We start from the raw sequence: 23,170 nt of genomic DNA on the forward strand, positions 1-23,170 counted from the left end.
TGACCTCCATCACAACACTGCTCACAATTATTTCTTCATTTGTTTTTGTTTTTCATTTTTCTGTTTCCCTTATCATTTGTTCCTTCTTGTCTTGTCTTGTCCCTTTTTTCTTTCTACCCTCTCACACTCTATTTAGTTGTTGTGGTTGTTGCCTTTGCTGCAAGTCAAGCTCCAAGTCCCCCTCAGACAGGATTTATTGGATGGAGCAAAACAGCTGCACTTATACCTGTCCTGCCTGCCAGAAACTAGAGCAAGAGGAGTTAAAGTGGTGCAACAAACAGCAACCGCAGCTGCAGGAAAAGCAACAGCAATATGAGGCACAGCTCTCAAAGCCTCCATCATCACAACAACATCCAGAGCTACAGCACTCACTGCCACACCCAGCTCCATTTGAAACTCTTATCACGTAGTCAAGGCCTTACTTAACTCCTTTTATTCTCTACGACATGTGACATGTTCCCAAACATCCAGATTGCTTGTTCAATCATTTCAGTGGATCACCTACTAGAGGTGAGAAAACCAAAAAGCTGCTGATTTGACAGCAAAAAGTTGAAAAGTTGACCTTGTGGTGAAAATATTGAATCATATTTGTACAAGTTTATTAGTTGAATTAAGTCTTGGTTAAACAATTTCAATTCAGTTCACTTCAGTTTTATTAATATAGCAACAATTCAAAACAACACTCGCCTCGAGGTGCTTTATATTGCAAGGTAAAGACCCCAACAATCAGACCATTTGGTATGAGCATGCACTTGACCACAGTGGGAAGGAAAAACTCCCTTTCAATATGAAGAAACCTCTGGAAATGTAGAATTTCAACTTCTCTCATATTGCAGAGCAAATGCAATATCACCGTTTTTGCACATTTTAATGTTTATTTTAAGTTAATATTACCAGGACTGTAACCAAAGTTTAGAAAATAGTGATGTGGTAATGTATCAATGTGTAGCACCTGTGCTCAGTGACCAGTGGAAAACGCTAAACGTTGTCCCAGAGTTATAATAACTCTGAAGCCAATTTTGAAAACTATAAAGGACTTTATTTTGTACAGCTCTCCTCTTTAGCAACAGTGTATAAATGAGGAGGGACAGCTGAAGACTGATGGATAAACTTCCAAAGACAGTGATGTTGTTTTTAGGGCAGATATGACAGAAACACAGAATCATGTCTCGTATGTAACAGGTTGGTCATGAGTGGAAGTTACTGTCAGGTGGCTGCTATCAGATTGTCTTACTGTTCCTCACCTGTTCTTTGTTTGTTCTGTAGCAAAAAGCCAAAGAAGCCACAGAGACGCCAGATGAACAACAGACTGAAGCCTTTGACTCTGGCTTACGATGGAGATGCAGACATGTAGAAGTCTTCCTGCTCAACGTACAAACATTTGTCTTCTTTCAGAACTTACGGCATCGCCGTGGAAACCCTTTGATATCAGCGCCAATGCTGAGACTCGTTCACATGCAAAAGAAGAACCTCAAAGATCAAGACTGACCACATTCATTAGCAGCCTAGTTTTCCCCATCTGTTTTTAAATGTTCATTTTGGCATTTATTTCACAAGAGCCTTCATGGATTCTTTGTTTCCTGCTGAAAGTCCTCCTTTGCTTCTTTGCCATCTACCACTGCCCAAAATATTCAAACAACAGTCACTGAATAGTGTCTCCGCAGAACAAATACTTCTGTGAAAATCATTCCCTCATTTTTTTCACTGCTCAGTGACATTGCCTTGATATCACTTGTTCTGTGTCAAATGAACATTCGGAGGCCTGAGTGTCATTATGGCTTCGGTGCATCTCACAAGAAACAATATGACGAGGAGACAAAAAGGAGCTTAATAAATCCCAGAGACAGCATCACTTCTGCCTGCCTGTCCCTTCTCCATTTTTCAGGGATAATTTTGCACTATATTAGTGCAGCATGATATGTACTTAGGTCTAGGTAAGCCTGTCTCAATACAGATGTTGTAGAAATGTACAGAAGAAGGCTTTTTGCAAACGAAAACTCACCAATGTTTGTAATTATTTTTCTTCTATTGCCTCTTTTTACATGATTTGATGGGACTTTGTGTAAATAGGATTTTTTTAATGTGGTCTCAACTTTATCTTTCTATTATGTCTAGCTAAATGTTCCAAACTCTGCCAGTTAATCTCTGACATTTTTTTTACTAATTGTAACAAACTTTTTAATTTCAATTTAATTTATATAGTGCCAAATCACAACTTCAAGGCGCTTTATATTATAAGATAAAGACCCTACAATCAAACCAACCCCCTTTGAACAAGCACTTGTTGACAGTGGGGAGGAAAAACTCCCTTTTAACAGGAATAAACCTCTGACAGAACAGGCTCAGGGAGGGGCGGCCAAATTTCAGAACCAGTTGGGGGTTGTGTGATTTTATCTTTGTAAATACGTAACATACATCAAAATCTTCTGTGGAAAATTCAAACATCATGAAAGCCTTTAGATTATTACATGGAAAGAACAAAGAAAAAGTCTAAAAAAACTAAACATGGAAGATAAGTTCATCATCAAATTGTTTCTTTCATCCCCAAGAACTCTCAGTTGAGTCCATCTAAGAAATATTATATTTAACACCAAATTTTTGACTTTAGCGCTGTTTGTTTGTTTGTTTGTTTTTAATTCATTATTGAAAATAATGGCTTTACCAGTGGCTACTAACTTTGGACCACTTGTTATTTACTTACGATCAGCTACAAGTGTACATCTTTAAGCTTGGTTCTGCACCAGTTATGTGGTGAATTTGGGAATCTCTCAGCCTGGCTTTTTTCTGATATGTAGCTTAAAAATATTATTTATCCTCAAAAATAATTTATTGGAATTTTTTTTCTGTGGTTCTTCTCTTAAAGTCTTCTGTATACCTTTGATTTTTGACTCATTTTGAATTTGACCTCTGCCAGCCGATATTGCCTCTCCAGTGTAATGTTCATTGTCCATCAGTTTATGGAGTCTTCAGCAATGTTGAAAACTAATTGGTCTTTCAGCCCTTGAACTTTCTGTATCAGAGGATGATGTCAGAACCGTTCCAGCTTTTCTATTTTTTTCAAAGACTTTAGGAAGAATAATTGTGTAGAAATGTTTAAAAGTGAAAATGGCTGAAGTAAGCTGAAGGTCCAGTCACTCAGAATGGATAGTGTTGTATTTATTAGTACTGAGACATTGCCGGAAAATGGCAGTTTAATATTCTGTGGAGTTTGTTGGTAGTAAATCAGTGGAATGTTTAATTTATATTTCTTGGAAAATGATTTGTAAATAAAATTCTTTTTAAAAAAAAAAGAAAAGAAAAGAAACAAACTTGGAAGTGTGAATGTGGGTGCGCTAAACATGATAAGCTTGTGACAAATAAGTCAAGTTTTCCTACTGTTTGTTTGTATGTATTTGAGTAATTGCTGATAATAAACAATGGAAATATTATTCTAATTCTTTTAATAACATATTAAATCATGCAAATTGCAGTACAGGTATTCACACAAGGTTCAAATAAGTTGGTCTTTGGTTTAGGGCTTTACCTGACAGTCATTACAAATATAAGTCTGTAGATAACTGGAATTAAGTAATGTAGCACACAGAATAACTGAATCATCATTGTTGACTTTTTTCTTTTTCTTTATAATTATCAAGAGGGGAAAAAACCTCACTGTCCCCAACCAGTTTCTCTTCTGGGCAGATGCCAAAGATTTCAGAGTCCATCAGGAGAGACAATCTCTTATGTGTGTCCTAGGTCTGTACCTGCTTTCTCCCGCTTGAACATGCTGGAAACACCTCACCTCAGAGCTGTCCAGGAGGCATTCTAGTCAGACGCCATCACCACCACCTAAACTGTTGCTTCCGATGTGGAGGAGTAGTAGCTCTATTCTCAAATCTACTCAAGTTCCTCAACCCATCTCTAAGGGAGTGGTCAGACTCTTGGGAGGAAGCTCTTATCTGCTGCTTGATTTCATTCCATTTTTTTTTAAGAACTATAGCTTGTGGTCATAGGTGCTTTACCACAAAAGATTATCAGCCCTTTTGTCATTCTCAGTCACAAAAGGACTCAGTAGATCTAAGGTTAGGTGACAGTCAGGAGTCCTTATTATTTTCCAGTCTGAAGTACTTCACTCTTTAAAGCACAGATTTTTTAAAGCACTGACATGTGTTATCCTGCTGCTGAATCCTTCTCTACAAAGTTGGAAACCTGAGGTTGGAGCATGTCGATGAAGGGTGAAGTCTGAGTACTACCATGCCCCCACCACAACAAAAGAAAAGCACCAATTTAATGTATTTGACAAAGAGTAACATAAGAGTAACATAATTCAATTCAAATCAGGCAAATGGGAACCATGAAGAGGCCGCTAGGAAAGCTGCAACCACCAAGTACCTGCAGAGGGTCAGGCAAGTCCTGAGAAGTTGGCTGAATGGTAAGAACAAGATCCGGGCTATCAACACCTACACCTGCCCGTGATCAGGTACCCTGTTAGGATAATAAATTGGCCAAAGGAGGAGATGGAAGCCACTGACATCAAGACAAGGAAGCTCCTTACCATGCATGGAGGGTTTCAACCCAAGTCCAGCACCCTGAGGCTGTATGCTAACCAGAAGGAAGGAGGCCGGGGACTGGTGAGTGTGAGCACCATGGTCCAGGATGAGACAACGAACATCCCCGAATACATCAGGAAGAAACTGACAGCGTGCTCAGTGAATACCTCCGGCAGCAGAAACCCAAGAAAGAGGAGGAACCATCATGGAAGGACAGGCCCCTGCACGCTATGTACCACCGGCAGATAGAGGAGGTGGCTAACATCCAGAAATCCTACCAGTGGCTGGACAAAGCTGGACTGAAAGACAGCACAGAGGCACTAATCATGGCAGAACAGGAACGAGCTCTGAGCACAAGATCCATAGAGGCTGGGGTCTATCACACGAGCCAAGACCCCAGGTGCAGGCTGTGTAGAGATCTCTGTTCCGAAGAGCAGTGTCCTAGGAACAACTAAGATACTGTGCAGGACCCTCAAGCTCCCAGACCTCTGGTAGAGGACCCGAGCTTGAAGGATAGACTGCCGAGAGGCGAATTACATATATATATATATGATGTGTAATTCGCCTCTCGGAATTTTCAACTCCACAACTTTATTAGTGCAAAAAAAACCATCAATGTATTTTCACTTAAACAAGCAGCTGTTTTTTATGTGTTATATAAAAGTTATATAAAATGTAACAGTGCAAATGCAAATTCTTTACTGACAGTTTAACCAAAAGGCATTTCCAGTGGAAACTGGCCGACACATCCTCAGCATAACCATGTATAATATCCACAAAACTTAAAAAGAGGTTATACACACACAATACGGTAACAGTATGTTGAAGCACAGTACGTATCACTCCGCGAGGCTCCGCCTACGATAGCCGTAATGCTCCGACAATCCATCAAGCGGTGCGGCTTCGTAGCTCAGCAAAGTCGTACTGAAACATTCGACAGATTTTCGAGCGCCGTGCACATAAAATCGATTCCAGGTCAGTAAACACAACCAGAGTTCATACATAAGGCACACGGGATTATAAGGGGCTCTGTCGACTTTCAGAAAAATCAAAGTATTGATTTTAAGTGTGCCGTATTTTCCAAACAACACGGTAATAACGACGGCCCGCTAGCATGCGCTACCAAAAATAGTGCTTTGTTGTGTATCTGACGGACGAAAGCTAAACCAGTTCCACACCAGTGAAGCTGCAGCATTTTTACAAACCAGTTCTGGTTCATGGTTTCATTCAACGATCCGCTTTCGCACTTCTTGTTTCTTGAAGATTAATCCCGTCCAGAAATGTGAAAGATCTCCTAAAAAAACACAGACAGTGGCTCCAGTGTACACTTTTCATTGTTCTTAACACTGGGTTACACTTCAGCTCCTGGTATGTTATAACTTTGCCTGCAGAAAGATCTGTTGCTACAACTGGTCTTGGTTGTGCTGTTGTTCGTCTATCAGCCAGATGCAGAGAAGAGCAGAGAGGTCATCCCTGGACTGCCAGTAAAAACCAAATGTGCTGCCTCTACTAGTCCATAAATTCTGGGATTGCAGGACAGCATTGTCGTGAAGAAACCTGTTACAAATGCATTTTAATAAAGTTTATTTTTAACATTACTTGCAGTGTATGTTCATAATAGAGTTGATACACTCCTTATTAGTTGCAAGTATTTAACTCCATGATGTGAAGGAGGGTGCTGAAGGTAGACTGGTTCACACTGACACTAACATAGAGCATAAGCAAGGAGAGGCTGCCTTAGGAATGTGTTGGGGTTATGGGAGGATGGCGTTCCTGCACTGGCGATAGCGCAGCAAGGCACAGAAACTTCAAGGTGTCGGGTTAAGGTTGACACCAACCTAGAGGAAGCATGTCTGTAACAACTGCAGTAGTAGGGAGCAGTTGTTTTTCTGCTCTTTTCAGGGAGATGCCCGACTGGAGGAGAAGAAACGCGAGCCGGACACCGGACTCACTGTGCACAGTTTGGTGTTATAATTGATTGAAAATGTGAATGAAATAAAAATGTTCGGTGTGATAATAGATTACAAACTGATACTAATTTGAAAAAAATTTTTCTATAATGCATAAAGTTGAATATCTGTCTAACCAAAGTGCTCATAGATCATTGTATTATTCTGTGGTCCGGCCACCTCTCAGTTATTGTGCTGAGTTATGAAACACATATGATATCAATTAAAATCCTTAACAACTTTGAGCAAAGAGCAGTCAAAACAGTTTGCTGATGTGGTCTCTTCTGCATCGTTACTGGTTGACTTAATCAATTAATTACTAAAATCATCGAGAGAAAACTTGATGAGAAAACATTGTAGTCAATCTTTTAATTATTATTACACTTTAGTGCAGTAATAACCGATTTCACCAGCAGATGTCAGTAAAAGATCGCTTAAAGTACGCAGACTGCCCAGTTAGACCTGGATTTTGGTTTGGTGCTGCCTATTAATTCCTGACTGAAGACATGCAGCGGTACAAGCCTCAAATACAACATTCAGTTAAAACTGAAAATTAGTTTTATTGCTCTTTTGAGAAGCTGGATGACCTTTGGAGCCGTCTGAACCTTATTAAGTCTCTAGCTGACATGGCTCATAGCTTGCGCTTGTACTCCTGCTTCACTAAAAGACAAAGGAGGAGCAGTTAGCTGGAGAGGGATAGGTCAGTGTACATTAACCTCTGCCGTGAAAAAATGTTGCTGAAAACATTCAAACTGGAATCACATTGTGTGGTCAGTCATTCTGTCTGGGCTTAGAATGCTGCAGACTTGTGGCTTGTGCTGATATTTTCACTGCACACTGCTTTGTGTTGCAGAGGGATCTTGAAGGCAGTGATTCTGTCCTAATGCAGGAAGGTGCGTAGACAATTACATCTAATTTTCTAATTGTTTTACTCTGCCACTGATTACTTTTTTGTCCTCTGCTGTTGAAGGAATGTCATTTCTTTTATTGTTAGAGCCTCTGATTATGATTGGATGCTGGGAAGTAAAAAGAGACATAATGCATGGTTTTGGTCCCCTCATTTAATCAGCACTTCACATAACAATGTCTCTGTCTTCCAATTATATTCCCTCAGCCAAGAAAAGGATATCCTACAGCCTGCCCCGATCAATTAAGTCATTTCGTAAAATCTACTTCAAACAGTGATTTTGCTGTAACTACAGAGACATTAAAATTTGGTAAAAAGATTTCCATCATTCTTTATTTCAAATTTCTCCAAAGTCCAAAGATAGATAAATAAATACATACATACATACATACATACATACATACATACATAAAGCACTGCCTCAGCCAGGAAAGCTGTCTGTTATGAGAAGGTTTTAAATTAGGCAGTACAGTGATCTGCAAAAGAGCAAAATCACAGAAAAGTTCTCATCTTGTGCTGTGAATCATATAAATCTGCCACTGCAAATATCAGGAAACAGTTTTTGCAGCACCAGATGGTGATGAAGAGTGACTTTGCGAACTTGGTGATCTCAGAAATCATGTCAGAATGCACACAACTCGCCAATGTTTACCAAACTCATGTTTGTTGAAAAAAATGGCAAAAATGGTCATGCATCCAGACACTTCATTTGGGTATTAAGTGGTAAGTCAAATACTCTAGCTGGAAGATTCGTTTGACAGTGAAATTTCAACTGGAGCAGCAGCGGCAGGCTTTCTAATTGTTTTCATTTGAGACTGATCATGGGTGGATTTACTCTAGTTGCAAAGTAAAATAACTGCTAAATCTACTGTAAACATTGCCCCCAAAAATCATCCTGTATGTTACAGTGTTCTAAAAATCCCTCAAATCTCAGAAATAACCTTGAAGAGAAAGTCTTGTCCAAAAAGTGACCAAAACTGTAAAGAAAAAGTAAAGTTGTGAAAAACCTGAATTATACTTTGAACTATTCTTTGAGAAGCTTATTGCAGACCCTTTTTGGGTTTATGGCAGCAAACCATAAAGAAGGAAGCCATGTACAGAAGTTAAGTCCTTAAAGTTTTTATCAGACGCAACTTTCAAATCTCTGTGTGGCTTTTACTTGAAGCCGTATTCATACCCTCTAATAAACCTACTTGCTCAAAGCTGAAGCTGGCAGTCATTCTAACTGTGATGAGGAAGCGATTGATGTGTAGCAGCTGCATCCTGTGACCAGCACTCTGCTCAGCCATTTGTCTCTGTCAGCTCCCCCTCAGCCCGCCCACCCCTAACATCATCTTGAAAAGCACTGGCAGCCCGAGCCTGACTGCAGACCGCCAGGCCTTTTGTCGCCACACATGGTGTGAAGTGCCCACCCCCACCCTTGCCCACCCAGCACCCCCACAGCCTGCCCTTTTGGTCAAGCCCAGTTTGATTCCTATCCCTTGCTCCAAATGTGGAATGACACTAGAGACGGCAGCTGGTTGGACAAACCTGCTGCCACTGCATCATGGCCATGCCTGAGGGCCCAAAGCAACATCTGCCCTCACAATCGGCGGTGGAGCCGAGCCAGCCGAACATATTCATGCCACCGGACGCCAGCATCACTCAGCTGGGCAATCATCCTCTTCCTCTCTCTTGTCTTTATCTGTTGCTCCTCCTCTTTGTAGCTCAATGATAAGCTATTAGGAAGAAGCTACCCTATAATTTCCCCCCAGCATTGAATGGGCGCCTAAAGGTGTGCTTTGAAAATTAGTGATTTGACCTACTGATTATGCACTGTCAATGAAAGATGGCTTGGTACTGGAAAGAGGAAGGAGTGCAGGTGGTTGATTGAGAAGTAAGAAATGTAGTCTTTCTTCCATTTTGTACGGGTTGGCAGCCTATGGACGTGTCCACATATCTCCTGTGAATGGTTCTCATTCTGTGACAGTGGCACAACTCAGCAGCTGAGCTTTAACTCTCTCTGCTTCACTGATGCTGTATAGTGCCCTTGAAAGGCGATGGGACTTGTAATTTCTCACTAACTATCCATGTTGGTGAATGTGAACACCTTCTGAAACATTTCCAAATGCACAAAATAGCTTCTCCACACAAATTCATCTTTTATTTATTTATTAATTTGTTTCTGCAGCAAGGTCAAGCCACCCTTAGCTGACTCTGTGGCTGTCATCTAAATGAGAAGCAGTCTTCTCATTCCTTGCCAGCCTCCTCATATTTTCAGGATTGGGCCATGAAATGAAAGACACACTTTACAGCCAGCGTTGACTGTAGCAACCTATGACAATAAATGTTTTGTTTCCCTGCACTAAAATGTGACACTTAAGGGCTCTACTCAGACCTTAATATGTGATGAGCTGCATTGGTTTGTACACTTGTGGAGGCTATACAGATAAGTTGCCACTGGACATCATTCAACATAAATTCAAAGCTAACGTATGTGGATTATTTTTGTTATTTGATTATGTCATTTTCCAATTATAACCCTTATAGTATTTGTTTGTTTGTTTTGTTTATAGAAAACATTTGGAGGAGAAAATTCCAAATATTCCCTTAACTGACTTTCATTTTGTGGCCTTTTTAAATCGACTAAATTATTTGAACTCCATCTACATTTGATTATTTTCTCTGATTGAAATACATCCTGTTTTATTGGCCACTGGCCAAAATTTTGACTGACCTGACACACAACTAATAGTTAAAGAGGGAAACGTTACACTGGTTTAAAAAATGTCCAAAATATGGTGATTAAAGCTGCGAATTTTTTCACTTAAATGAACTCGAGTCTTCAATGTGGAAACATAATGCTTGCAGGATGTATACATCCAGTTTCTACTGTTTCGTTGATGAAACAGCCAAACAAAAATCTACCAACGTAACATGAATACAACATCGAGCTGAACGAATGAGGCAAAAAGCTCAATTTTCAATGTTTCACCTAAGTGTAAAATTGTGTCTGAATAACTAATAGACAGGGAAACTACAAACGTGCACCATTATAAACGAAACATTAAAAAAAAAGAAAAATGAAATAGGAATTCAGCATATAAAAATAAGTGGTACTCACACATTGATCAAGCACAGCAATGCACTTCTGTCGAATCACATATTTATAAAATGTTCCCGTCCTGGAATTTCCATGTAAGGCAATTATACCATGGTTAAGGAAAGGGAAAGATCTCAGTTACAGTCCTCATGGCAACCTTTTTAATTATGAATCTAACTATACGTTTGTATACCCAGCAGAGACATTTTTTTTTAAATTTACTGCATATCCAATAATATATGGATATTTTAAACAAATTAAACATAATAATTTTAAATGGAAAATCCTGATGTATAGAACTGCAAATATAACATTTTTACTTTGGGTTTCACTGCAAAGGTCCCGGTTCAACTTCAGCAAATTTGTCCTACTGAAAAATATTATTTTTTTCTATGAAACATTTGATCAACAAGGGGGGAATGTGGATTTTACCTTGAAATGTGAGCCCTTTGCCTTACTGTAGACCAGAATGCATTTCATTCCAGACACAATGGAAGTCAGATGGCCCTCGTGATTTATCGTCACCTTCACTACCACTGGATGCCATGCTGGTCCTGTGAAGGCTATCTGGACCATTCAGAGCAGGATCCCATCAGCCCCACTGTCTGAGTTATGGTGACACTTCCAGACCACTGCAATGTTGTAGCAATGAGCCTGCTGGGGATTTATTAAAGCGCAACCCCCCGCCCCCACCCGCCTTTTTCTTTTCTGCTCACCTCCCTGCCCCGTCTGTTCACTGCCAGAAAGGATCCTATCTGTCTATCCACAAACCAGAAACACATGCTCAGCATCTAAGCAGGCTTCAGTCACCTTGACTCGCTTCTGCTAGCATGGTGAGCAGATACACAGAATGACATACAGAAACACGTAAACACACAGCCATGTTTAGGAGGAACTGTCCTTTGGGTGAGTGGCACTGGGATAGCGTGTTTATTCGAGTTTCATTTTGCTTTGGTTTTCTGCAAAAGTTTATTTTCATTGAATCTTTTACCTGCGATATGCTCAAACAGATTTAAAAAATCGTACAGTTTTAATTGTGATTTATTTGGAAGACTTTGGGTAATGTTAAGAATACTAATAAACTGATGCATCCCTAAGGAATAATAATAATAAAAATAGCAGATTATTCAAAAAATACAAGTGTATTCATTTGTATTAGTAATATTACAGAAGAAGCTGTAATGTAAATGTAAACTTTAGCTATAAAATGTGTTAAACTAGATTTTATACAGTGAAAATCTGAAGCCTTTTAACTTTTAATTTGTTCAGTCAAAGTAGTTTTGGTCCCTTTTTCATGTTGATTTTTGTGTTGTTGCCATGCTTGAATTTAAATTGCATTTAAATAAACAGGATGGGTGTTGAACAGTGGTTGAAAATCTTTTTAAAGAAGACTGCTAACAGCAAATATACAGGAAAAGGGGAAATTATAAACAACAGCTACAGTGCTCTGTTTGTTTAGGTTTGAGGCTCCCTTGTTGAAGGGGGGCTGCCTAAAGTTATTGGCATCATAGTTCAGAATGTCAGCTCATTCATCTATATCAGACGCACAAACCACAACCAAGGTAACCAGCATTTTCTCCACAAGCCTCTGTTACAAAACACGAGAGAGGGAAACTTAATGTTTCCTCACTACATCTTGGAATTTACTCCCGTTATTTTCCCCCCTGCCTTTTTTGCTCCCCCTCATCTCGTCCCTCCCCCCTAGAGCGAGAGTCTCCCTGGTTGTGTTGTAGCAGCGCGTTATAAAGCAGAAAGCCTCGCCATTCCTTTCAGATCGGAACGCTCCAACCGCTGAGCGTGCTGTCCATTAGACAGTCAAGACCTGAACGTGCTCACAACTATGACCCTCCTGCTCCCTCTACCTGGATTAACTCTTAAGTAAGCGCTGGTTGTCGCTACCTGGTCCCTCTAACGTCAAGCCGCGGCAGCAGCCTCACCGGCCGATCGATCCTGTTCCCAATCTGCAACTCTCTGCTTTGTTCTCTTGCCATGGGGTTCGTTGTTTCCTTGTTGCCTGGGCAGCTGATGGGCTTGATTGTGCTGTGAAGTGGATACAAGGTGGATTTATGGTCGTCAAAGCCGAAACTACCATCCGAGGGAAATTAGTGGAAGTTTGAGCTCCGGGAGGATGCAGGTGACGTGTTGGTGCGCCGTGTTCCTTCTGACGCCTGCGCTTTACCTGGTGAGTTAGATTTTTCTTCTAGTTCAACTTTTCTGCACTTCGGTTTTATTCTGCCAGGAAGAAGAAAAGCCGTGTTTGTTGTTGTTTCCACACTGTGTGAGGTCTGTTACCCTTTCAAGCGTGCGTACTCCAAATGCATTTACATTGGCGGTGAGACTGGCGACTGTTCGGGGGATTCCACCTTATATTGCACTGCTTAAAGTATAGAAGTGGAATTCAAAGTTTAGATACACACTTTATTATAACTATGGAACAGTAGGACTTGTGACGGGTGTGCCTTACGCTCAAATTCGCTGTGCGTAATATGCGCAAAGGAAATTCCCTCAAATATATTACATGGTATGTTTTAAAATTATACTTTTCATTTTGAACAGGTACAAATTGTAACACCTACATGTTCGATTGCAGATAGACACAGCAGTAGAAATGTCTCATGAGGGCGCCCTAACAAACCAAAACTCCCGATCAGTCGGGTCGTCTTACGCAAACTGTGGAGCCTCTTAGGCTGGAAAGCAACGAGAGACGGAAGTTGGAGTTTGGGATCGGTTTTGAGAAATGTGACAAATGAGCTTTTCTGCATACTTTAGAATGATTTCTTTAGCTACTTAATAAATAAATAAATAAATAAATAAATAAATAAATAAATAAATCCTGTGAGCAGATTAAACAACTGAAACGTATTTCGCAAAAAACTAACAACGTGTTAGCTTGAAAAGACGCAATTCAGCTTCGGGTTAATATAATACAAGTCTAGTCATAAGTGGGGTTTTTATTTTGAGATAGCAAGAAAACAAAACAAAACAACAAACAACAAACAATAAACAAACAAACAAACAAACAAACAAAACCAATACTGATTTAGGCTCATCTGGCCGCACAAACGTGATTTAACAAACTGTTGATGACTGTCTACTTGGAAAAGAGCGAGATATAAGCTTTATTCTCGGGCCTGATATTTCGTATAATTTGAGAAAACAAAAAGTGGAAACATAAATTTGATTCTATTTCATTTTTTTCTTCGTCTTCTATAACTCTTTAATTTAGCCGAGCAAATGCCATAACAGTGGAGTTACATATATATATTGCAGACAATATTCCGTTTCATTGAAGCAGAGCATTCACGGGGTAATTTCAGGTTCTCTGAAAACAGCTGTAGTCATTAAGAAATCATAATTCTTTTTGGTTTGTTTGTTTTAAATAAACAATGACCAACTAACTAAACACACAGCCGTATTTAAGTAACTTTCCCTTTCTTTGTCCCGGATAATATCTGTGTATCAGTTTTGCGGCGGTATTATGGGTCGTATCCACACACACCCCTTCCCCCCCTTCCCCAAAATACACGACTCATTTATTTAAAATAAAATAAAATAAAATATAGGGGAAACATGTTTCGGAGGGGAGCTGGCCAAGGTGCTGAAATCATTGAGCGCACACTCTGAAGCATACACAGAAACACGGAGACTTCACAGGAAATATAACAGGCCTAAACACAAGATTATTTTAAAATTCAAATTGAAATGTTCACTGTGAACTAAACTTAGAAGCCTGTGTTGTGTGACCACTTTTTGACACCATTCTCTTCTTGACATTAATTTGCAAGTGGACTCCAATCTTTGGGGAGTACTCTCTGAAATCCCCCCTTAATATTTCCTTGTCCTGTTTCTGTTTCAAATTTTGAGGCATGGTATCAGTTATAGTAATTAAAAAAGATTGTGAATTTATTGTAGAATTGTCACACATTCCACAATATCCATTTTTAAATATTGTGGAATGGTAATGTCAATTCACAGTACAATAAATCCTGTTTGGCATGTTGAATTGAGTATGGAATGAACACACACACACACACACACACACACACACACACACACACACACACACACACACACACACACACACACACACACACCGACAACTCGGCTAGGATAAGCAGAGCTTATAATAGAGCCCGTTAACTATCAGCCTTATCCACCGCAACGAGGATTAGAGCTGAACTTTGATGGTTTTATTTTGTGTTAAAGGCTCTTGTCTCTGCTTAAGCCTCTTGTCTGAGAGCTGTGCCTTGACCCTGATAACAGCACAGTCTAGGTAAACCGCTGCACATGTAAGACACAGCAGAACTTTTACTTAAAATGACCACTATTTAATTTTCACGCGTCTTATTTCCATCTTATTATTACAATTATTTATGTAAGTGTAGTGTTCACATTGATTTATTTAAACAGTTGTTATGGATAATATTTTGAAGCTTCATTCTGTCTTTCTTTGACACCTTATGAAACGGTAATCTAAAACTATATTTAATTACAGTGCATTCATTTCATTAAAGTGTCATAGTTTCTTCATTACTGTTTAAATATGTCTACACACCCATCCTTATTGTCCACTTATGCAATTCAGGGACCTCACCTATGCCCGTTATTATATTATATTATATTATATTATATTATATTATATTATATTATATTATATTATATTAATTACACAACCTTTCCTCTTGTGGTAATGATCTTATTATCTTGCTGGAACATTCTATTTATTTTAATTTTGTCTCATGTTGTATTATTATTTGATGCTGTAGTGACTCTTTTTTGTGGTTGGATGATCTCATCAGTTTGTCTTGTACTTATTTTTATAGTTAATAGATAGAAATTCTGACAACATGAGAGATTTAAGGATTTGAGTCACTGACAACAGCTTAAATACCAAACTGGCCTCGAGACAGGATACTGTCAGACAGTGAGGTCTTTCGGGTCTGTAACTCCCACTGTCACCACTGCTACTGCCCCCCAATCCCCTGCTCCCTTCCCTCTCACCCTTGGGACTAAAGGATGCAGTGGTCCCATTGGCACCAGTCGTCGTAGTCCTATTAAAGTGTTATTATAAACCAGTGCATTGGATCCTACAATGTCAAACTGTCTGTATGGGAGGCAGGAAAGAAAGTCCCACTGTGATGACTACAGCACACCTTACACAGTGTGACCAGCCTTTTATCACTACCTCCACCGTTCTCCTGACCCCCTTCTCAGCACAAACTTCACATCTACATTCCTCTATAATCCCCCCCCCCCCCCCCAAAAAAAAAACAAAACAAAACAAAACAACAACAACAAAAAAAAAACCCCAATATACTTTCGTTGAGCTGTTTGAAGCTTAAATCAAGAGCGGGCCAGCATTAATTGAATTATATAGCAAATGGATTCTTGTAAATGCCCACATGCTGTGCAACTGAAGATAAATACACACATACACACAAGTGGACAAGTGCATTGTGTGGTCATCAAGTAAGAGCTGCTGAATGTGTGAAGCTTTCCTTTTTCAGTCCAGATGTCGACTAAGTGAACATTTCTCTCAGTTCCTTCTTCAACCTTTGTGCTACTTAGCTTTTAAAGCAGCATGGAGGCGTCACTTTAGAGCTATGAGAGCTTGGCTGCTGGAAAGAGCCAAGTACAAAAGGGCTCAGAGTTCAGTCTCAGATAACAACAATGCAATTCCCCCACTGCTGCTGTTCCTGCCGCTGCCTTAGTGGTCTCAGCTCAGCCCAGCTACCCAGCTCTGTTACACTCACTGGTTTTCATTTAGTGACTCCACTGAGTCTTTAGTGACTAGTCACCAGCTGCTGTGAATTATTTCATCTACATCAGGGGTTTGCAATGTGAAGATTCACGAGGAGGTTTGGATTGTTCGGAAAAACGTTCCATTTGTTTTCGGAGAGGTTGAAGAGTGCTTCTGTAGGTTTTGTGGGAATTTAGTCCTTTATTATTTAGTCCGTTATAGTCCTTTTGTATTCTTACTGACCACTTGAAGGGCTTTAGTACAAGCCACATTCATGTAGCATTAATATACATCTATGGTCAGTTTAGAATCCTCAACAAGCCAACATGCAGGTCTTATTGGAGAGAACCCACGCGAGCACAGGGTGAGCACGCAAACTTCATACAAAAGAGGTCCCTGCTTGGATTTGAACCCAGGACTTTCTTTCTGTGAGTATTCATCCTATCACCATGCTGCCCCTAACCTTTTATTTTAAATGACAGAAATAAAACCTCGTGTTTTTCATGGCACCAGTCTCAAAGCACACACGTTTTGATAAGCCTTTGATATTTTGATCTTTAGCAGACAGGAAAATTTGATCAGTTTATCACAGTCGGTTTCATTCTTGTTTATAGTGTCTGTCCTTCCAACAATAACACAAATCAGAGATGATTAAAATAAAAATCAGCACTATTTCTTTTTGCTTAATAAATAACTGATTTGAGGAATTTTAAAACCTTTTCCCCACTCCCCACGTTGTTATTTAGAATTTCAATTGGCATCAAGAAAGATAATTATTATGGTAAAACTGTATTCATTAGAGAAGGTTTAAAAGAATTAGTAAAACTAGATATATCTACCCATTAAAATTTCAAAGTAATCTATGAGAAAAGCAAACAATAAAAATATTCTTCTGGGAAAAAGATAATCGAAGGATAGAATCAAACTGTGATTCAAATCCAGACTTTTTCTCTGTTGTTTAAAAATGAAAATAGAAATAAATAATACATAAAGAAAGCTCGCAAATAAATGACTCACTTTTTCATAATTATTTTCAAGCCTAAATATATCAAATTCTTTATGAATTACTTCATGAAATTTATGAATGACCAATCTAATACTTTTGCCTTACAAGTTTATTTTATTCTACGTTTGAGATATTAGGCTGCATCGGTTTATTAGTCAAACAGGACAGTATTTTCATTTTTATGTCTATCAACCATTAAAATGACATTCAGCAGTGGTAATGAAATGGTTATTGGAGAATTTAGTCTATTTTATATATTGGAGCCAGTTTTACATCTTTAAATGAATATCATACAAATCACAAGATCTTGTGATAAATCATTGTTGTTATATATATATATATATATATATATATATATATATATATAACAACAATGATATATATATATATATGTATATATATATATATATATATATATATATATATATATATATATATATATATATATATATATATATATATATATATATATATATATATGTAAGGCCCATGCTAAAACAACTAGAAAATAATCTTGGAACCTCATGTGTGGAGTTCACCTTTGACCTTCAATCAGGACACTGCTGTGCGTCTGGGCAGGCAGACTGATTGTGTAGAACTTTAAATTGATGCATCAAGGAGACTCAGTTTTCACACTGCATGAACTGTAACCTCTGTGATCCTGCCTGTGAGTTCCGGATTGTCTGAGCTCAGACAGTTTTCTCCCACAAACAGTCAAAACAGCACTTGACCTTGGTGTTTTACCATAAAGTCAGTGGTAATCGCACCTACTGTGGTGCGTGGAATCGGCACTTAAGTCCGTTGCTTATTTCTTTTCTCTGCATGCACCATCCAGGGATGATTATTCACATCCAGATGAGGGCAAATGAGGGATATGTGCCTTAGATTTGCATCTCTGTTGATGTTAAAGGAGAGAGGAATCAACCTTAAATATTCCCACAACAGCCCCGCAGACTTTGCAGCCATAGAAAATGGTAGTATTGTCAATGTGTGTGTGTGTGTGTGTTGCTAGTGCATTATGTTTGAAATGGTAAGAGTGTGTGATTAATGACTACAGCCTCTATTCTCTGCTCCTTGCATTGCTCCAGATTTTCAATCGTGTTCGCAGTTCAAAGGTTAAAGCTGGAGCTGATCGTTGAAGGGTGTTGTTCTGAAAAATCCAGCCCTGCTTACGACCTGGGTTTGATCCTGAGGGAAGCCTCAACCCACCCCCCACCCAGCACTTGCTCCCCTCTCCACATAGAGCAATCCTTTTATGGCGAAGTGTGTGACACCTTGATAGCAGCACTTTGAAGCAGCCCATGAAGCAAAGTGTTTCTAAAGGAAAGAAGGGACTAGATAACCTCATTCCACCTGCTTTACATTTCCAGGTATTCATGTAACTCTGGAGTCTGCCATGTGTTTGGTTCATTGCAGCTAAAGAGATAGCACAAACCTACAGCACTCAAACTGAAAACTGTTTCACTTGGGTTGATTCAGATTTGTTGATGGTTTTTTGGGCCCAGCATCCAGGAGCTCATGTCACAGAGCTATAAATGGTGAATACAGCATCATACCTGTTTGTTAGATGCATCTCTTCTGCTGCCAGGTCATTCACAGTAGAAAAACAACAAAACAAGCTGTTAATGGTTTAATAAAATCAATGCGAAAACAAACAGCAGCCATGATGACCAGTGAAAGATCTGCATGTACAGAACTATCAATTATTTAAAATAAATGTTTCAGTTTCAATTTCAGTAGCAAACTGAAGTCAACATTATTCGTTACTTGTGTTATATATATGTATATATATACACATACATCCTTGAGCACAGGTCTTCTGCCAGAGGCCTGGCAGCTTGAGGGTCCTTGCTCTTCCAAGGACAGTGTTCTTCTAGACAGAAATCTCGGATGAAAGCAGGAGAATATGCAATTTGGTGTGTCATTTTTACTATTATTATTATTTATTATATTATTATAATAGATTAACTTTATCTATACAAATGATTTATAATGATTTATTTTATTATAATAAACACATTTCAAAGTATTCCAAGTTTAAAATGTATTAAGAGTTTAAAGTTTTATAGATTAGTTTTATAGTTTATAGTTTTATATATATATATATATTATAGTTATTATAGTTATTATAGTTTTATAGTCGCACACACACACACACCACAATTTTGTCCATATATACTTTATTAAAGATATATATATATATATATATATATATATATATATATATATATATATATATATATATATCTTTAATATATAGAAAATAAAAGGATAAAAGCAGAAGGAAGAGGAGAAGTGGTGGAAATAGTTAAAATGGCTGCGTGTGTGTGTTTGTGCTGGGGGGGGATGCTTCCCTCCACTGCCTCGGCAGTGATGGATCTGCCATCTGAGCTCTTGTCTGCTGCACAGTCCAGCAGTCACAGCATCCACTGATGGGAATTACGAGCCATGTCCGTTATCTTCTACTTTAGATCTTTCCATCCTGTTGGGATACAGTGCTCGAGTATGTGGGTGCTGTCACTTCACTGCAGACACATGTATAGATGACTTGTGAAAAAAGTGAGTGAGTGATGAATACCTATGTGTGCTCTCAAAACTTGGGATTAGCCCCATATATTGCTTGACATTATTGCACTATTTGTGTGAAATCATTACAGCAAAATCAGGGAGGATTTTACTTAACAGTGTAAAATCTAAGGAGCTGTTAAAGAATTGTGTTCATCTCAAAGTCAGTAGAGATTTTTATTTTTAAGCTGTTTTCTATATTACAACTTATTAAACCTCTAAGACACTCCTAAACTTATTAGAAAAACAAACAAACAAATGTGTTAAGCAACCTTTGACACAACCACATTGTGAGTAAACCATTTGAATCAATTAACCCTTAATAATCCTAACTCACTCTTCTTCACAAAATAGTCCAATCAAATGGAAGTCTTCAAATTAAAAAAGTTGTTTTCCCATTTTTAAGTCTCCCATTTATCCAGTACAAAGCTCCACTGTCCACAGGGTACTCATCCACTGAACTATCGGATTAACTGGTCTCATAATGACAACTCGTACTTAACTTTGATATCATCGGTAATCAGTTATGGAAATCAAAACACCATGGTGTGCTAATTGTTTATATTTAGAGGTAAGTCCTTTAACCATATCAAGCTTCCAATTCTGCCAGCAACAAAGAGAAATAGATATAGATGCAGGCAGATATAATGTGATATAATGTGAATGTGTGAGTATCATATAAATTAATGAGCTAGCCAGTTTCCGTCAAAAGATGATATACCATGCTCTGACTGAAGGATAAATAAACAGCAAATAAAGAATACATAGATCTCTCAAATCATTTTGGATGTAAATAATGACAGAAACAACAGCAGGTTTCTTTTTAGGGTTATTGAAGTTGAGCTAGTTTATACATAATGGTGTGCTACCTGGTGGGTAGAAAGGGAAATGTAGTGGGAGTCACATAGCACAGACAGATTAATGAACAGTCAGCAAGCAAGAAAAAAGAGAAGAAGAGAAAAAAATTGAACATATAATACACAATATGTAAAACATGATATAATACTCAAGGGTTTTAATTACAACATATTTCATTTCTTAAGCTTAGATACTCTTTTCTGAACTTTGCCATTAAGGCTGCACACAGGGCAGCTGTGGCTACAATGTAGCTGCCATCACCAGTGTGTGAATGTGTGGATGACTGAATGTAGTGTAAAGCGCTTTGGGGTCCATAGGGACTAAGTAAAGTGCTACACAAATACAGGCCATTTACCATTTAGGAGGTGTTAAATTTAGTATTTTGGAGTGAGAATTTGCTGGTGTGGATAAGAACCTTTCCAAGAATTATAAATTAATTAGCAACAACTATCACTGTCCTTAAGAATACTTTCATCTATACCCAATAGTAGGGCTGCAACCAAAGATCATTTTGGTAGCTGACTAATCTGCCAATTTCTTGTTTTGATTAGATGATTATTTTAGTAACTCTTATCTCCGCTTCCGGAGTTTTTCCTGCAAAGAGGCTCATGCACCTCTCAAATGGCTGAAGTCATGACAGAGAGCATCTTTAGTGTGGTTATCAGCGGCTGGGAACATCATCTGGAAGATCAGAGCAAGCCTCACTCCTGAGCATGTCTACTGCAATCGTGAATTCATGAACCGAATCATCTGTAAACTTTGGAAACTTTACAACTTTGGAGCCAGCCTTCCACTGGTGGTTCGGAAACCACTTACTGCTAAAGAGACAGAGTGAAAGTGGACAGCATATCGTTGATTATTGGTTCTGTTATTAGTTAGCTAACATAAATTAATATATGCCTATTGACCGCAACCAACCAACCAACCAACCAACGAGGTGTTGTAATGTTCCGTACTGACAGAAGATGGCACTAAACATGTTTTTAAACTTGAAGCACTCAAATGTAGCTTCACAGACAGAGTTACATCTGTGTCAGTTTCTGAGAGCTGTCGTGTAAATGGTGTAAATTAACCTTTATATGTGTAGTGTTTCAAGTCCTGTTCAAGGATATTTTAATCAATCACACTTAATCATCACAATTATTAAGAGGAGAAAAATCAAAAGTTCTTAAGGTTCAGTTAATGATTCTAAACGAGACTGCTTTTCATGGGATATTATATCTATATCTATTATTCTTCTCCAGTATTTATATTGAATCAAAGCAAAACCCTGGCATTTAATCTCCAATCACAACAGAACTGCTTTTGAAACCCTTGGTTCAGTTTCTGTAGTGTACAGATGAAACAAGAGAAATGTGAGTTATGGAGAAGAAGAGGAAAAGGAAAAAGGGAAGAGGCTGCTTCATGAGTACATTATTCCAATTTGTCCTCAATACCACATGTCTATCAGAATGGACTGTTTGTGCTGTCACTGTCACTCTCAGCAAACAGGTTGAAATAATATGCATCTGAGGAAAAGCACACTACACAATTGTCAACAGATGACATAGATTTATTTATTTCTTTAGATGGAACAACAAATTGTCAGTCTTTGTGTAAGGCACAAGAGAAAATGTTTTATTTATTGGTTTATTTTTTTTGTTTTGTAACAATATATTTAACAATATAACTCTGATTACTATGATGCTTAAAGGCTTCTTTTTATTCCTGAGAAAACCTGAGAAAGTTTAACTTTGATTTCAATTTGATTTATTATTTTCTGTCAAAAGTTAACCATAGAAAATGTGCTGTCAAATTATCATTGCTATATTCTATGTTATCTTTTATCTATAGTTTACATTTCATAGGTATGTATGATAAATGTAAATCTTTATTTTTAACATTTGAAGAACACACAGAAAATGAAAAACTGAACTTATCTGGTCAGTTCCAAATAAATAATTTACATTAAAAATTTAGTAAATTAAAAACAAATTCTCTCTCTCTAAGTCTTCAACAAAATGCCGAACATACACTATATCATTTCTTCTGTATAGGTTCAACTACATTAAATCCTTGTGTAACAACCACACAAATAAACTGACAACAAATAAACATTCTGTATTCAAAAAAAATTCAAGAAACTTTTAAATGGAAACAAAAGAGAAGAAAAACAAAACTGACATATCAATTCAACTGTGGCCGGCTTCAAGGGAAGCAATAAATAAACTTTTTTTTTTTTAAAAGGCACAAGAAGTGTAGCACTGTCTCAATGAAGTGTGCAGAGAGGCTCATATATGGCTGGGTTGTGCAACTTGAACACAAATCCAATATGGCAGTGAAATATGACACAGCTGTCTCTCTACACTATTGTAGCTGGGAGGTGCCATCTGAAGGTAATGTTTACGGCCCACGAGGTAATTATGTTAATCATGCTCTCAAACTTGACATTTTTAACTGTGCTTTTACTGACATCATGGATTCCAGGATGTGCGTCTGGGTGAAATCACTGTGCCCTCTAGGCTGAATTTTATTGACACACTATTTCACCTATA

General features: G+C 38.2%; 2 protein-coding genes across 3 annotated transcripts in view; both read left to right on the top strand.

The window, feature by feature from the left end:
• The window catches only part of LOC309698623 (thrombospondin type-1 domain-containing protein 7A-like), a 180,982-nt gene extending 177,566 nt beyond the window's left edge, over positions 1-3,416 (top strand). Inside the window, exon 27 of the mRNA XM_082521193.1 lies at positions 1,267-3,416. Within this exon, the coding sequence (XP_082377319.1) occupies positions 1,267-1,354 (88 nt within the window). The 3' untranslated portion in view covers positions 1,355-3,416. The remainder of the gene's footprint in view (positions 1-1,266) is intronic.
• Positions 3,417-12,195: 8,779 nt separating this feature from the next.
• nxph1 (neurexophilin 1) overlaps positions 12,196-23,170 on the top strand; it is a 73,014-nt gene continuing 62,039 nt past the window's right edge. Inside the window, exon 1 of one of the 2 annotated variants that reach the window (XM_082521171.1) lies at positions 12,196-12,649. In XM_082521171.1, the coding sequence (XP_082377297.1) occupies positions 12,596-12,649 (54 nt within the window). In that variant the 5' untranslated portion in view covers positions 12,196-12,595. The remainder of the gene's footprint in view (positions 12,650-23,170) is intronic. The other variant, XM_082521170.1, reaches the window with a different exon arrangement.

The sequence above is a fragment of the Aulonocara stuartgranti genome (assembly GCF_965226115.1).
Source record: "Aulonocara stuartgranti genome assembly, chromosome: 22".
NCBI lineage: Eukaryota > Metazoa > Chordata > Actinopteri > Cichliformes > Cichlidae > Aulonocara > Aulonocara stuartgranti.